The 15,561-nt window shown below is 44.3% G+C and overlaps 2 protein-coding genes across 2 annotated transcripts in view; one reads left to right on the top strand and one right to left on the bottom strand.

The window, feature by feature from the left end:
- ABCF1 (ATP binding cassette subfamily F member 1) overlaps window positions 1–368 on the bottom strand; it is a 58,823-nt gene extending 58,455 nt beyond the window's left edge. The window contains exon 1 of the mRNA XM_070736697.1: window positions 297–368. Coding sequence (XP_070592798.1) covers window positions 297–368 — 72 coding nt within the window. The remainder of the gene's footprint in view (window positions 1–296) is intronic.
- A 1,295-nt stretch (window positions 369–1,663) lies between these two features.
- GNL1 (G protein nucleolar 1 (putative)) overlaps window positions 1,664–15,561 on the top strand; it is a 31,219-nt gene continuing 17,321 nt past the window's right edge. The window contains exons 1-3 of the mRNA XM_070737894.1: window positions 1,664–1,811; window positions 7,381–7,452; window positions 13,194–13,392. Of these exons, the coding sequence (XP_070593995.1) occupies window positions 1,698–1,811; window positions 7,381–7,452; window positions 13,194–13,392 (385 nt within the window). The 5' untranslated portion in view covers window positions 1,664–1,697. The remainder of the gene's footprint in view (window positions 1,812–7,380; window positions 7,453–13,193; window positions 13,393–15,561) is intronic.

Genomic DNA, 15,561 nt, shown 5'->3' with positions numbered 1-15,561 from the left:
AAAACCAAACTCTATTATTATAGGAATATGAAAACAATATAAAAATTAACCAAACCATTATTTTAAATCTTCAATAAATAATCATCTTAATATTATAATATTATAAATAATCATCTTAATATTATAATATTAAGATGATAAATAACTTTTTTCAGTGCTGTTGGGTAACTTCAGTCACTAAATGAATAGTTGTAAGTCGAGGATCAGTTGTATCACCTTTCTTGCTTCTCAAAATTAATGCCGTTGCCGTAGCAACCACAGAACTTCTGTCAAGACATTTCTCTTCCTTCTCTAACTTGGCTGGCATTGCCTGATTTTCGGGGAAGACCTGCCATCTTTGGCGCTGCCGATCCACCCTCCGAGGCCATTGTGGCTGCACGTGTGCCTGTCGACGCAAGATTTCGCTTCTGCGCATGCGCAGCCAATGAAATCTTGTGTGAAGACCCTCACGTGAGTGAGATTTCGGCGATTTTTGCTGATATCTTTGCTTCCGCACATGTGCAGAAGTAAAAAATGGACGAAAATTGCCAAAATCTCGCTCGTGTGAGGGTCTTCACACAAGATTTTGTTAGCTGCACATGCACATAAGTGAAATCTTATGCACATTGAGGGTGCACAGCTGCGCACGGATCCTGAAAATTGCTACCAGAAGGAAAGTTCTTAAGACCCATCTCTGCCGTCAGGCATGGGGGAACTGAGACATCTCCCCCGGGCCTATACAGTTTATACATGGTATGTTTGTGTGTATGTTTGCTTTTAATAATGGGGTTTTTAGTGTTTTTTAAATTATTAGATTTGTTCTTACATTGTCTTTGTTATTGTTGTGAGCCGCCCCGAGTCTACGGAGAAGGGCGGCATACAAATCTAATAAATAATAATGATAATGATGATGATGATAATAATAATAATAATAATAATAATAATAATAATAATAAGCACCTTACCGTTTCGGCAACAGGCCATCACTGCTGGTTTTCGGATGCATTCTTAGAGAAGAAATAACATAAGAGGTTGTGTGCCATTTCTTGATTCAAAATACAGTGGTACCTCTACTTAAGAACTTAGTTCGTTCCGTGACCAGGTTCTTAAGTAGAAAAGTTTGTAAGTAGAAGCAATTTTTCCCATAGGAATCAATGAAAAAGCAAATAATGCGTGCAAAATCATTAGGAAAGAAATAAAAGCTCAGAATTTGGGTGGGAGGAGGAGGAGGAGGAGGACAGTCGCTGGTGAAGGAAGAAGGTGAAATGAATCCAAAAAATCCAAAACTTTAAGGCTTTTAAAAAAAAAAAGAGGGACTCTGTGGTGGCGAGGAGGAGCACACACCTTCAATACACCCGGCGTGAGGCTTCCTCCCATACACTGTGCCAGAGAGAGAAACCCAGGGGAATGGCAGGAAACTGGCCGGGCCTTCGTGCCGCTCTCAAATTTCCTGGGAAATTTTTCCGGGCTCGGGTTCTTAAGTAGAAAATGGTTCTTAAGAAGAGGCAAAAAAATCTTGTACACCCGGTTCTTATCTAGAAAAGTTCTTAAGTAGAGGCGTTCTTAAGTAGAGGTACCACTGTATTTGTAACCTCCTGGGACTTTATTCTCACTTTCTTCCTGATGCTGGCAAATTTTCCTGATGCTTCTTATGTTTTTTTTCTTCTTTTTTTCCAATAGTACTAGATTTTCCTAAACGTCCCCCTTGGAATTACCAAATGAGCAAGGATCAGTTGTTGGCCCAAGAGGAGAAGTGTTTCCGGGAATATCTTGAGAATATCTATAGTACATTCCAGCCCACCCAGTTGAGTTACTTTGAGCACAATCTGGAGGTAAGCCCTTGGAAGATCTAAGCTGCATTGCCCCCGGGCAGCCCATTGGAAGCCCCCAGAATGCATTTCACACCATCTTCTCCTTTGGGGAAGGAAATGCATGCCTTAAACCTCCAAAAGATTTAAGGCCCATATATATATGTGTATATATGCATATATATATACAGTATACATATACAGTGGTACCTCTACTTATGAACTTAATTCTTTCTGTGACCAGGTGGGTGGGCATAGGATGTCCTTGAACCACTCAAAATAATGCTTTGTGGATCTGTTCCCTCATGAAAATCACCCCTCCCAAGTTCCCATCAACATCTTTAGATAGTGTGGCAAGCTATTAATTTCTCACCAATTTCTGTTCCGGCTTGACAGACGGCCTCTCCTCAAGAAAAAAACATACATTTTTATTATTATTATTGTTATCATTATTATTATCATTATTATTATCATTATTATTATTATTATTATTATGTCAATACAACACAGCAAACGAGATCACTATGCTGGATTTCGTATTTCATCATCAGTCGGGCACTTCCCAAGCACCTAAGACTGCGTGATGTAGCGGCGAATTATGTTTGCCGATCCCAGTAAAGCGGCCTTTTGCAATTGACAGATGGAGATTTTGTCAATTCCGATGGTTTTCAAATGCCCGCTGAGATTCTTTGGCACTGCGCACACTGGGACCACTTTCACTGGCTTATGCCAGAGTCGTTGTAGCTCAATTTTTAGATCTTCATATTTCACTAATTTCTCTAGCTGCTTCTCCTCAATTCTGCTGTCTCCTGGGATTGCGATGTCGATGATCCATACTTTCTTTTTCTCCACAATCAGGATGTCTGGTGTGTTATGCTTGACATCCTGATTGTGGAGAAAAAGAAAGTATGGATCATCAACATTGCAATCCCAGGGGACAGCAGAATTGAGGAGAAGCAGCTAGAGATTATTATTATTATTATTATCATTATTATTAATTAGACTTGTATGCCGCCCTTCTCCGAGGACTCGGGGTGGCTCACAAAATACAATACAATAATAATATGTGTACAAATCTAATAGTTAAAATTCTAAACTAAAATCCCCTTATATTAAAAACCCCCAATCAATTAGATTAGGTTTTAGAAAGAGTTGGCATGGTCATAACTCCATTCAGGATCAAGGATGCAGCTATAGAGGTAGTCAACAATATTAAGTATGTGGGGGTACAGATGACTAACAATTTGAATTGGCCTCTCCAGATGTCATCCTTAGTAAAGCATGCAAAACAGCATCTGCATTTCCTCTGTCGGATGAGGAGAGGACATCTTTCCCCTTCTATCCTGGCCACTTTTTACAGAAGCACTATTGAAAGCATTTTAACAAACTGCATCACTGTTTGGTTTGGTGGTAGCAGCGCTTCAGATAGAAAGTCCCTACAGAGAGTGGTAAGGACAGCAGAGAAGATTATAGGAAGCTCACTTCCTGTCATTCAGGACAGTGCTTACAAGCACTATATGCTTTGAGCTCGAAGGATTTAGAGACCCCGCACACCCACTTTAGGGTCTTTTTTTGTGGATCCCCTCTTGGAGGAGGTTTCAAAGTATTTCTGGCAGGACTACCAGGTTCTGTAACAGCTTTATTTCTTATGCCATCCATCTGGTAAACTTACAAGATTCGTTTTTCTCACCATGTGCATCTCTATATCCGGACTAGAATGTGTTGTTTCTCTGTATCATATAATAATATATGTGGGTATTTGGGTATATGCATTACTTACTTACTTATTTGCTTATTTGCCATGTTTATGTAGTGTATGTTGGAGGTGGTGACCCTTTGAGAGCTGTATGCAACAAAATCTCATGTTTAACGTATGCCAATTAGTGTACATTTAAAGTGACTATAAAGTTATTCTAACTCTTAAACTGTTAACTGCTTTATTTAGCTAACTGCATGCATATTCTTGGGAAAACAGTGATACCCACCCAAAGCACAGAAACAAAAATGAAGCAATAACCAGGAATTAAAGATAATTAGAACAGAACAGGGAAAAAGTATAATTACATTTAGCTGCACTTCCCACTATTTGGGACGCGGCGGGGGGAATACTGGAGTGGTGATTTAAAAACAAATAGATAAGTATTCCATCCTGTTAGTGAAATCCTTTTTATTTTTCTTCTGTATCCAGGATATATTATTCAGCTTCTATAAAAAGAAGTTACAATATAGCAGACTGGGAAAATCTCAAGGCCTTTGCATGCTTAATACCCTTGGATATTTGGATGTAGGGGTTTTTCCCCCCATAGAACAATACAACAGTTATGACACATTAACAAAAAGCTAGTGAAATGCGTATCTTGCCAAATTATTTAGTGTCTATGCTGATTCTGCCCCTTTATGTACCTAAGGCCCTGGATCCAGGTCCCTTAATTTGCAGTTGCCACGGGCTGTCCATCAATCTTGATAGACCATGCATTTGAAAGAGAGGCCTCCGTTTGGGGATGTCCATTCTTGTATTTGTAGATTCTTTGAAGAAACCCTGCTCCCTTAGAAGACCAGGATTGATTGAGTAATATTAATTAATTATATAATTAATATTTATATGCCACCCTGAGCCTTCAGAGAGAGGCGGCATATAAATTTAATAAATAATAATAATAAATAATTATTATTATACTATTCCAAGAAGAAAAGTTGAAAGGGGCACAAAATCTGTGGGGCCCTGGCTGCTCTCTGAACTTAGTTGCTTTCTTGCAGATGTTTCATTACATGACTTGGTGGCCTCAGATAGAAAGCCCCTACAGAGAGTCGTAGGGATAGCCGAGAAGATTATAGGAAGCTCGCTTTCCGTCATTCAGGACAGTGCTTATAAGTGCCATTTTCTTTGAGCTTGAAACATTTAGAGACTTCACACCTTAGGGCAGTGATGGCGAACCTTTTTTTCCTCGGGTGCCGAAAGAACGTGTGCGATAGCTATGGTTTATGCGCAAGTGCCCACACCCATAATTCTTTTACTATTTACTATTACCACACCCATAAGTCTTTTACTATTGTTGTGAGCCGCCCCGAGTCTTTGTAGAGGGGCGGCATACAAATCTAATAAATTATTTTATTTATTCATTTATTTAGTTAGTTAGTTATTTATTCAGTTATTTATTCAGTTATTTATTCAGTTATTCATTCATTTATTTATTTTTTGATTTGATTTGATTTGATTTGATTTGATTTGTATGCCGCCCCTCTCTGCAGACTCGGGGTGACTAACAACAGTGACAAAAAACAGCATGTAACAATCCAATACTAAACAACTAAAAAAAACCTTATTATAAAACCAAACATACATACAAACATACCATGCGTAAATTGTAAGGCCTAGGGGGAAAGAATATCTCAGTTCCCCCATGCCTGACGGCAGAGGTGGGTTTTAAGAAGCTTACGAAAGGCAAGGAGGGTGGGGGCAATTCTAATCTCTGGGGGGAGTTGGTTCCAAAGGGCCGGGGCTGCCACAGAGAAGGCTCTTTTCCCCTGGGTCCCGCCAAACGACATTGTTTAGTTGACGGGACCCGGAGAAGGCCCACTCTGTGGGACCTAACTGGTCGCTGGGATTATTATTATTATTATTATTATTATTATTATTATTATTATTATTATTATTATTATTATTACAGTGATCCCCCGATCATTGCGAGGGTTCCGTTCCAGGACCCCTAGCAATGATCGGGTTTTAGCGAAGTAGCGCTGCGGAAGTAAAAACACCATCTGCGCATGCGCAGATGGTGTTTTTACTTCCGCAGCGCTAGCGAGGAGCCGAAGATTGGGGGCCGCGCGGCTGTTTTAAAACGTCGCCGCCGGCATGGGGGGCTTGCCAGCACCCCCCGGACCCCCAACCCGGGTTTGGGGGCTGCTAGGAAGCCCCCCATGCCGGCGGCGATGTTTTAAAACAGCCGCGCGGCTTCCCAAGTGAGTCCCGAAGACAAACGTCAAAGGCGAACTTCCGCGTTTGTCTTCGGTACTCATTGGGAAGCCGCGCGGCTGTTTTAAAACGTCGCCGCCGGCATGGGGGGCTTCCTAGCAGCCCCCCAAACCTGGGTTGGGGGTCCGGGGGGTGCTGGCAAGCCCCCCATGCCGGCGGCGACGTTTTAAAACAGCCGCGCGGCCCCCAATCTTCGGCTCCTCGCTAGCGGGCAGGCAGGCGGCGGACAAGCCGTTCGCTGGCGCCGCTCGCTCGCGCTTCCCAGCTGAGTCCTGAAGCCAATTCGCTTCAGGACTCAGCTGGGAAGCGGCGAGAATGAACGGCGTGGGCGGGTGAAGGGTGGGCGCGCGGGCAGGCAGGCGGCGGACAAGCCGTTCGGTGGCGCCGCTCGCTCGCGCTTCCCAGCTGAGTCCTGAAGCCAATTCGCTTCAGGACTCAGCTGGGAAGCGGCGACAATGAACGGCGTGGGCGGGCGAAGGGCGCGCGGGCGCGCGGGCAGGCAGGCGGCGGACAAGCCGTTCGCTGGCGCCGCTCGCTCGCGCTTCCCAGCTGAGTCCTGAAGCCAATTCGCTTCAGGACTCAGCTGGGAAGCGGCGAGAATGAACGGCGTGGGCGGGCGAAGGGCGGGCGAGCGGCAGCGAGGAGTTTGCGTGGGCGGTGGGGAAACTTCTCGCTGATGCCCGCCGCTCGCCCTCCCGCCAGCAAGAGGGGGAAGACCTAGGGAAGCCGCCCAGCAGCTGATCTGCCCGGCGCCATCTACGCATGCGTGCCCATAGAAAAAAGGGCGCGCATGCGCAGATGGTGTTTTTACTTCCGGGTTGCAAAATCGCCATATAGCCATTTTGCAATGATCGGGAACGCAATAACCGGGGGATCACTGTATTATAATTCACTGCCTGAGGAGGGAAAAAATACCTTTCCCCGCCCTCCCGGAGGCCTCTGGAGGCCAGAGGCCTGTTTCCCAACTTCTAGCGGGCCTAGTAGGCTCGTGTTTTGTCCTCCCTGGGCTCCAAAGACTTCCCTGGAGCTGAGGGAGGGTAAAAATGCCCTCCCAATCCACCCGGAGGCTCTCTGGAAGCCAAAAACGCCCTCCCAGAGCCTCTGTGTCAGCCAAAAATCAGCTGGCCAGCACACACATGCATGTTGGAGCAGAGCTAGGGCAACGGCTCGCGTGCCAGTAGATATGGCTCTCCGTGCCACCTGTGGCACCCGTGCCATAGGTTCGCCATCACTGCCGTAGGGTCTGTTTATGTTGCTGCCTTCTGAGATCAATTTAGAAAGGGAGTTGGGGTTTGCTCCCCATTTACATACATGCATTGTTAACATACTGACAGGCTTGATGGGAGTGTTTTTGGTGGTTCCTTGATGAGGCTGTTGTTTACTGTTGTGTTGTTTGTCTGAGTTGGTAGTTCTGTGACTGGGGATCTTCTAACACTATCACCTAGTTGGGCAATGAAACATATTCAGGAAAACAAGCTCAGAGAGCAGTTCAACCCTGAACCTCAAATGTTTTCTTCTATTAGTAACACAAAGTCTGGTCACGGGTGTTGGGTCTGGCCCATTGGGGGAAGATGAATTTTGCAGAAGACTTTAAAATAAATATTCTGATTTCTTTTCTAGACGTGGAGGCAACTATGGCGTGTCCTGGAGATGTCAGACATTGTGTTGCTTATTACAGACATTCGACACCCGGTGAGAATCCTGTTGATGACTGTTGCAGGTTTTTTTGTAGATTTGGATTCACCCAAAATTGCACCGCGGGTGTTAAAGAGTGGCATCGAAAAATTAGATGTTGGCATTCTATTTGCCTTTTTAAAAATGTTGTTCTGTAGTTGTTAATTCAACAACTCACATGCAATTCACATGCTGTTTATTCATCCAGGCGTTAAAGATCTAGAGATGTTTGATCATTCATGCTGCTTTAATGGATAGAGTTCTTCCACTTTCAAATCCTGGAAGGAAGACATTTTTATTCACCGAGAGACAGTTAGACCATAATAGGCACATCTGATAGAAGAGACCAGCCCTGTGATATAACATCAATATCTGTCTGTCTGTCTGTATGTCTGTCTGTCTGTCTGTCTGTCTGTCTGTCTGTCTGTCTGTCTGTCAATCTATCTATCTATCTATCTATCTATCTATCTATCTATCTATCATCTACCTACTTACCTACCTACCTACATACCTACCTACCTACCTATCATCTACCTACCTATCTATCTATCTATCTACCTACCTACCTACCTACCTACCTACCTACCTACCTATCTATCTATCTATCTATCTATCTATCTATCTATCTATCATCTACCTACCTACCTACCTACCTACCTATCTATCTATCTATCTGATTTTTTATGCCACCCATCTCCTAGACTCAGGGCAGCTTACAACATGTTAGCAATAGCACTTTTTAACAGAGCCAGCCTATTGCCCCCACAATCCGGGGTCCTCAGTTTACCCACCTCGGAAGGATGGAAGGCTGAGTCAACCTTGAGCCGGTGATGAGATCTGAACCTGCTGACCTACAGATCTAGCAGTCAGCTTTAGCCGCTTGCAGTACTGCACTCTACCTGTTAAATATATATTTATATATATACAGTGGTACCTCTACTTAAGAACTTAATTCGTTCCGTGACCAGGTTCTTAAGTAGAAAAGTTTGGAAAGAAATAAAAGCTCAGAATTTGGGTGGGAGAAGGAGGAGGAAGAAGAGGAGGAGGAGAGTTGCTGCTGAAGGAAGAAGGTGAGGTGAGGGGAATAAAAAAAAATCCAAAACTTTAAGGCTTAAAAAATAAGAGGGACTCTGCGGCGGCGAGGAGGAGCACACACCTCCCATACACCGGTTGTGAGGCTACCTTCCATACACTATGCTAGAGAGAGAAACCAGGGGGAATGGCAGGAAACTGGCCAGGCCATTGTGCTGCTGTCGAATTTCCTGGGAATTTTTTCTGGGCTCGGGTTCTTAAGTAGAAAATGGTTCTTAAGAAGAGGCAAAGAAAATCATGAACACCCGGTTCTTATCTAGAAAAGTTCTTAAGTAGAGGTGTTCTTAGGTAGAGGTACCACTGTACTACTAAAACTATATATGCAATGTATACTACTACAATACATACTACTAAAACTCTTGTCCCTATAACCCAGTGATGGCGAACCAGTTTTGGTTCACATGCCAAAAGTGGATGTGCACGTGCCCAAACCCATTCCCTCCCCCTCATGTATGCACACACACCCGCGCTACCCCCTGCACGTGCGCACAATCCCCCCCAACCCCACACGTGCGCACGGGCACAGTGAAAAAACGGCCAAATAGGCAAACCGGAAGTTCGGAAAAACTGACTTCTGGTTTGTCTGTTGCACTGTTTTTTGCACTCTGGGGGTTCAGGAAGCTTTCCTGAAGCCTCCAGAGTGCTAACGAGGGGATGAAATAATGTGCTGAAGCTGACCAGACTAAGGACGCTAGCAGGTGAATATCCGGTAGACAGATTTTTTCCCCGTATTTTCCTCCTCAAAAACTAAGGCATATACTCCCAAAACTACGGTATCTAAAAAAAGATAATCTGAGGATGATAATAATAATAATAATAATAATAATTATTATTATTATTATTATCCTCCTCAGATGATTATTATTATTATTATTATTATTATTATTATTATTATTATTATTAATTAGATTTGTATGCCGCCCCTCTCCTCAGACTCGGGGAGGCTCACAACAATAATAAAACAATGTTTAAAAAACAACAATAATGGATCCTTCTTACTCAATGGATCCAATGAGTCACTGTTTGTCTAGTGGAAATTAAAGCCATGGAGGTTAGTAGATGTAGTAGATGAAAGAGTAGTAGATGCTTGGAACAAACTTCCAGCAGATGTGGTTGGTAAATCCACAGTAACTGAATTTAAACATGCCTGGGATAAACATATATCCATCCTAAGATAAAATACAAGGAATAGTATAAGGGCGGACTAGATGGACCATGAGGTCTTTTTCTGCCGTCAATCTTCTATGTTTCTACGTTGACCTTTGTCCTTACAAATCAGGAGACCCTGAATTTAAGCCCCCCTCTTTGCCATGAAAGTCAGCTGGGGGACCTTGAGCCACTCACTCTCTTTCAGCCCAACTCATCTCATAGGCTTGTTGTCATGGGGAAAATAGGAGGAGGAAGGTATGCTGGATATGATCACTACCTTGAGTTATTCATCAAAAATAACAAAGGCTCATTGTTTGAGGCCAAAGGGAATCATTGTTTCCAGGCACTGTTTTAGGGATGCATAGATTTAACTACCTCTAAAAAGCCACCTTTGTGTTCATGTTAACATATTTGTGCCCTAAAGCATGTGAAGAACGGTTTCAGGAACTGGGCATGGCTAGTTTAATGAAAAGAAGGACCAGGGGAGACATGATAGCAGTGTTCCAATATCTCAGGAGTTGCCACAAAGAAGAAGGAGTCAACCTATTCTCCAAAGGATCTGAGGGCAGACCAAGAAGCAATGGGTGGAAACTAAGCAAGGAGAGAACCAACTTAAAACTAAGGAGAAATTTCCTGACAGTCAGAACAGTTAATCAGTGGAACAGCTTGCCTCCAGAAGTTGTGAATGCCCCAACACTGGAAGTTTTTAAGAAGATGTTGGATAACCATTTGTCTGAAGTGGTGTAGGGTTTCCTGTCCAAGCAGGGGGTTGGACTAGAAGACGTCCAAGGTCCCTTCCAACTCTTGTTTTTGCTGCTGTTGTTGTTGTTATTATTATTATTATTTCTAATTTTGCATAAGTCCAGGCTTCACAGAGAACCGAATGCACATGCATTACAGATCCCAGGGCAGCATTGTCCCTTCACATCTTTAGAAATGAGAAAAAGCATACAGCGACATCTAGCTTAGCTCTCCTGTACAGGCAATCTTCGACTTACGTTACGACCACAACTGAGTCCAAAATTCACGTTGCTAAGTGAGATAATTAAGTGAATTTCGTCCCCTTTTACAACCTTTCTTGCCACTGTTGTTAAGTGAACCACTGCAGCTAGCAGCATGGGTGTTAAGTGAATCTGGCTGTGCTTGTCAGAAAGTCACATATGATCCTGGGTCACTGCAACCGTCACAAATGTGATTCGGTTGCCAAGCCTCTGGTTTTTGATCACATGGCCATGGGGAACGCTGCAACGGTTGTAAGTGTGAAAATAATAATAATAATAATAATAATAATAATAATAATAATAATTTATTAGATTTGTATGCCGCCCCTCTCCGAAGACTCGGGGCGGCTCACAACAATAATAAAAACAATGTAACAGTGGAACAAATCTAATATTAAAAGAGAAAAAACATATAAAACCCCATCATTTAAAACCAGCTGTGGATCGAGGAGGACGCCCAAGTTGCGAACCCTCTCTCAGGGGGTCAATAATTCCCCTCCCCCAGGGTAATGGACGGACAGATGGAATTGTCCTTGGGAGGCAAGACCCACAGCCACTCCGTCTTGTCTGGGTTGAGTTTGAGCTTGTTGACACCCATCCAGACCCCAACAGCCGCCAGGCACATCACTTCCACTGCTTCGTTGACTAGACATGGGGTGGAGATGTACAGCTGGGTATCATCGGCATACTGATGATACCTCACCCCATGCCCTTGGATCATCTCACCCAGCGGTTTCATGTAGATATTAAATAGCAGGGGGGAGAGGACCGACCCCTGAGGCACCCCACAAGGGAGAGACCTAGAGGTCGACCTCTGACCCCCCACTAACACCGACTGCGACCGACCGGAGAGGTAGGAGGAGAACCACTGGAGAACAGTGCCTCCCACTCCCAACCCCTCCAGCCGGCGCAGAAGGATACCATGGTCATGAGTCGCTTTCTCCAGTGATTTATTTATTTAATGGTTTTATTTATATGCCGCCCAACTCTCTAAAGGACTCTGGGCAGTGATGTTGTAACTTCAAATGGTCATGAAATGAACTGTTTTTAAGTTGTATGAACTGTATTCATTAGTGTTTGGAAAGAAATAAAGCCCGAGATGAGACTTTATTTCTGTCAATCCATCTTCTGAGTGGTGCAGTGGCCTGGAGGTGGAGCTCTTGTCTCACGATCAGGTGGTATATGAGTTCGATCCTAGTTAGCGGCAGATATTTATCTCTCTTGGTACAACGAGTGCCGTATTTTTTGGCGTATAAGACGCCCCAGAGTATAAGACGCACCTTAGTTTTGGGGGAGGAAAATAGGGCGTGGGGAATCTACCTACCAGGTATTCATCTAAGTAGCATCCTTGGCTGGTCAGCTTCAACACATCATTTTATCCCCTGATTAGGGTTGGGGGAAAAAAGAACCATTTTCCGGAGGGAATAGCAATGAAAACAAACCTGCAAAGACAGGGCTAGAAAAAAACTTTGGAGTAGGATTGAAAAAATCCTGCAAATCAGGAAGATCATTAACACCTCGTTAAGGTTGGGGGGGGGCAAAAAAGCTTCAAAAAAGCAACATTTGGAGTACAAGATGCACCCAAATGTTCAGCCTCTTTTGGGGTGGGGGGGGAGGTGCGTCTTAGACTCCGAAAAATATGGTAATTATCTGCTGAGAACAAAGGGGACATTCAAAGAACACATCTTAGATCTGAATGAATGAAATATTATCATTGAATACTTTGTTCTGTACAAAGTTGAATGTGCACAACAGTGTGTGAAATTATTTTTTATTATTATTATTATTATTATTATTATTATTATTATTATTATTATTTATTAGATTTGTATGCTGCCCCTCTCCGTAGACTCGGGGCGGCTTACAGCAATGATAAAAACAATATACAATGACAAATCTAATAGTTAAGACTCCAAAATAACAATAATACATTTAAAAAGTCTAAAAAACAAGAAACCCCAATATATAAAAAACATACATACAGTCATATCATACACAGAAAACTACATAGGCAGGGGGAGATGTTTGACGACAGAGGTGGGTTTTAAGGAATTTATGAAAGGCAAGGAGGGACAGTTCTAATCTCTGGAGGGAGCTGATTCCAGAGGGTCGGAGCCGCCACAGAGAAGACTCTTCCTCTGGGTCCCGCCAAACGACATTGTTTAGTTGACGGGACCTGGAGGAGACCAACTCTGTGGGACCTAACTGGTCGCTGGGATTCGTGCGGCAGAAGGTGGTCTCATAGATACCCTGGTCCGGGTCAATCAGTGTTGCTTCCTAAGTGGACAGTTTGATTTCACAGAAGTTTGATTTACTTGGAGTTATATTATGTTGCTTAAGTGTTCCCTTTATTTTTTTAAGCAATACATACATACATACATACATACATACATACATACATACATACACATATATATAAATCCTTCGTAGAAAACTGAAATCAGGATGATGCCCTATTTTTCTAAATCTTCCCATTATATCTCCCCCCCCCCTTTTTTTCAAACCTTTCTTGTTCAGGTCATCAACTTCTCTCCGGCCCTCTATGAGTTTGTCACCAAGCAGATGAAGAAAAACCTCATCTTGGTACTGAATAAGATTGATCTGGCCCCACCAGCCCTGGTGGTGGCCTGGAAGTATTATTTCAAGATTCGGTTCCCTGAGATCCACGTGATCTGTTTTACGTCTTACCCACAGCAAGACCAAGATCCCGGTGCAGGTATTTTCTGAAATATATTCATAATAATATTATGAATATATAAGCGTTCAGAGACTACGGTTGGTCCAGAATGCAGCCCCGCGAGCGGTGGTGGACACACCCAGGTAAACCAACACTCCATGAGCTGCACTGGCTTCTAATCAGTCTCTGGTCGCAATTTAAGGTATTGGTTATCACTTATAAAGCCCTACATGGCTTAAGGCCAGACTATTTATAAGACTGCTTTTTGCCGCATAGCTCCCAGCGACCAATAAGGACCCACAGGGTTGGCCTTCTCTGGGCCCTGTCGGTTAAACAATGTTGGTTGACGGGGCCGTGTGGAAGGGCCTTTTCTGTGGTGGCTCCAGCTGTCAGCAAACCAAATAGCATCTGAGAAATAAATCATTTCCACGCCTGTGCTTCTCACAGGGTACGATTTATTAACAGCCATACCTGGATTCGACTTGAGTCGTTCCAACTCTGAGTCCCTTAGATTACATCCGGGTCAAAAACCCATATCACATCCCCACACCCACAAGTGCAGTCATGAGGACCAATCCTATGCAGGATTCCGGATTCCTTCCTGTGTTTGTTACTATGGCATCTGCAGAAGGGAATGTGTGGTGGCATCTCTCTCTCTCTCTCTCACTCCCCCCTGTGTCTATTTGCCGATGACTCTAATGTGTGCAATAGGGTTGATATTCCTGGAGGCGTCTGTTACATGGTAAATGATTTAGCCTTACTAGATAAATGGTCAAAGCAATGGAAACTGCAGTTTAACGTTTCCAAATGTAAAATAATGCACTTGGAAAAAAAGGAATCCTCAATCTGAGTATTGTATTGGGAGTTCTGTGTTAGCAAAAACTTCAGAAGAAAAGGATTTAGGGGTAGTGATTTCTGACAGTCTCAAAATGGGTGAACAGTGCAGTCAGGCGGTAGGGAAAGCAAGTAGGATGCTTGGCTGCATAGCTAGAGGTATAACAAGCAGGAAGAGGGAGATTATGATCCCGCTATATAGAGTGCTGGTGAGACCACATTTGGAATACTGTGTTCAGTTCTGGAGACCTCACCTACAAAAAGATACAGTGATCCCTCAAGTATCGCGAGGGTTACGTTCCAAGACCCCTCGCGATACTCGATTTTTCGCAATGTAGTGGTGCGGAAGTAAAAACACCATCTGCGCATGCGCGCCCCTTTTTCCATGGCCGCACATGCGCAGATGGTGTTTTTACTTCCGCACCTGGGAAGACCCAGGGAAGGTTCCTTCCGCCGCCCAGCAGCTAAGGAGCCGCCTGCCTGCCCGCCTGCCCGCCGCTTGTCCGGCCGCCGCTTGTCCGGCCGCCGCTTGTCCGGCCGCCGCTTGTCCGGCCGCCGCTTGTCCGGCCGCCGCTTGTCCGCTGCCCGCCCGCCCGCCGCTCGGTGCACGATCGGGGTTTCCCCTTTGCGTGGGCGGCGGGGAATTCTGGGAGTTGAAGACCCAGGGAAGGTTCCTTCGGCCGCCCAGCAGCTGATCTGCTCGGCAGCGCAGTAGCAGCGAGGAGCCGAAGATGGGGTTTCCCCATTGCCCACGCAAAGGGGAAACCCCATCTTCGGCTCCTCGCTGCTACTGCGCTGCCGAGCAGATCAGCTGCTGGGCGGCCGAAGGAACCTTCCCTGGGTGCCGCCCGCCGCACGAGAGCAAGAGGGGGAGAGATAGAGAAAGAGAGAGAAGGAAAGAAAGAGATGAGAGAGGGAGGAAGAGAGTGTGAGAGAGGAAAAAGCAAGATAGAGAGAGAGAAAGAAAGAGATGAGAGAGGGAGGAAGAGAGTGTGAGAGAGGAAGAAGCAAGATAGAGAAAGAGAGAGAGAAAGAAAGATGAGAAAGGAAGGGAGTGACGTCATCGGGTGAAAAAATCGCGATATAGCGTTTCGCAAAGATCGAGATCGCGAAACTAGAGGGATCACTGTATTGACAAAATTAAACGGGTCCAGAGACGAGCTACAAGAATGGTGGAAGGTCTTAAGCATAAAACGTATCAGGAAAGACTTAATGAACTCAATCTGTATAGTCTGGAGGACAGAAGGAAAAGGGGGGACATGATCGAAACATTTAAATATATTAAAGGGTTAAATAAGGTCCAGGAGGGAAGTGTTTTTAATAGAAAAGTGAACACAAGAACAAGGGGACACAATCTGAAGTTAGTTGGGGAAA

The sequence above is a fragment of the Erythrolamprus reginae genome, chromosome 2, assembly GCF_031021105.1.
Source record: "Erythrolamprus reginae isolate rEryReg1 chromosome 2, rEryReg1.hap1, whole genome shotgun sequence".
Lineage (NCBI taxonomy): Eukaryota > Metazoa > Chordata > Lepidosauria > Squamata > Dipsadidae > Erythrolamprus > Erythrolamprus reginae.
Note: the sequence above shows the minus strand (reverse complement) of the source record. Positions and strands in the feature narration are given on the sequence as shown.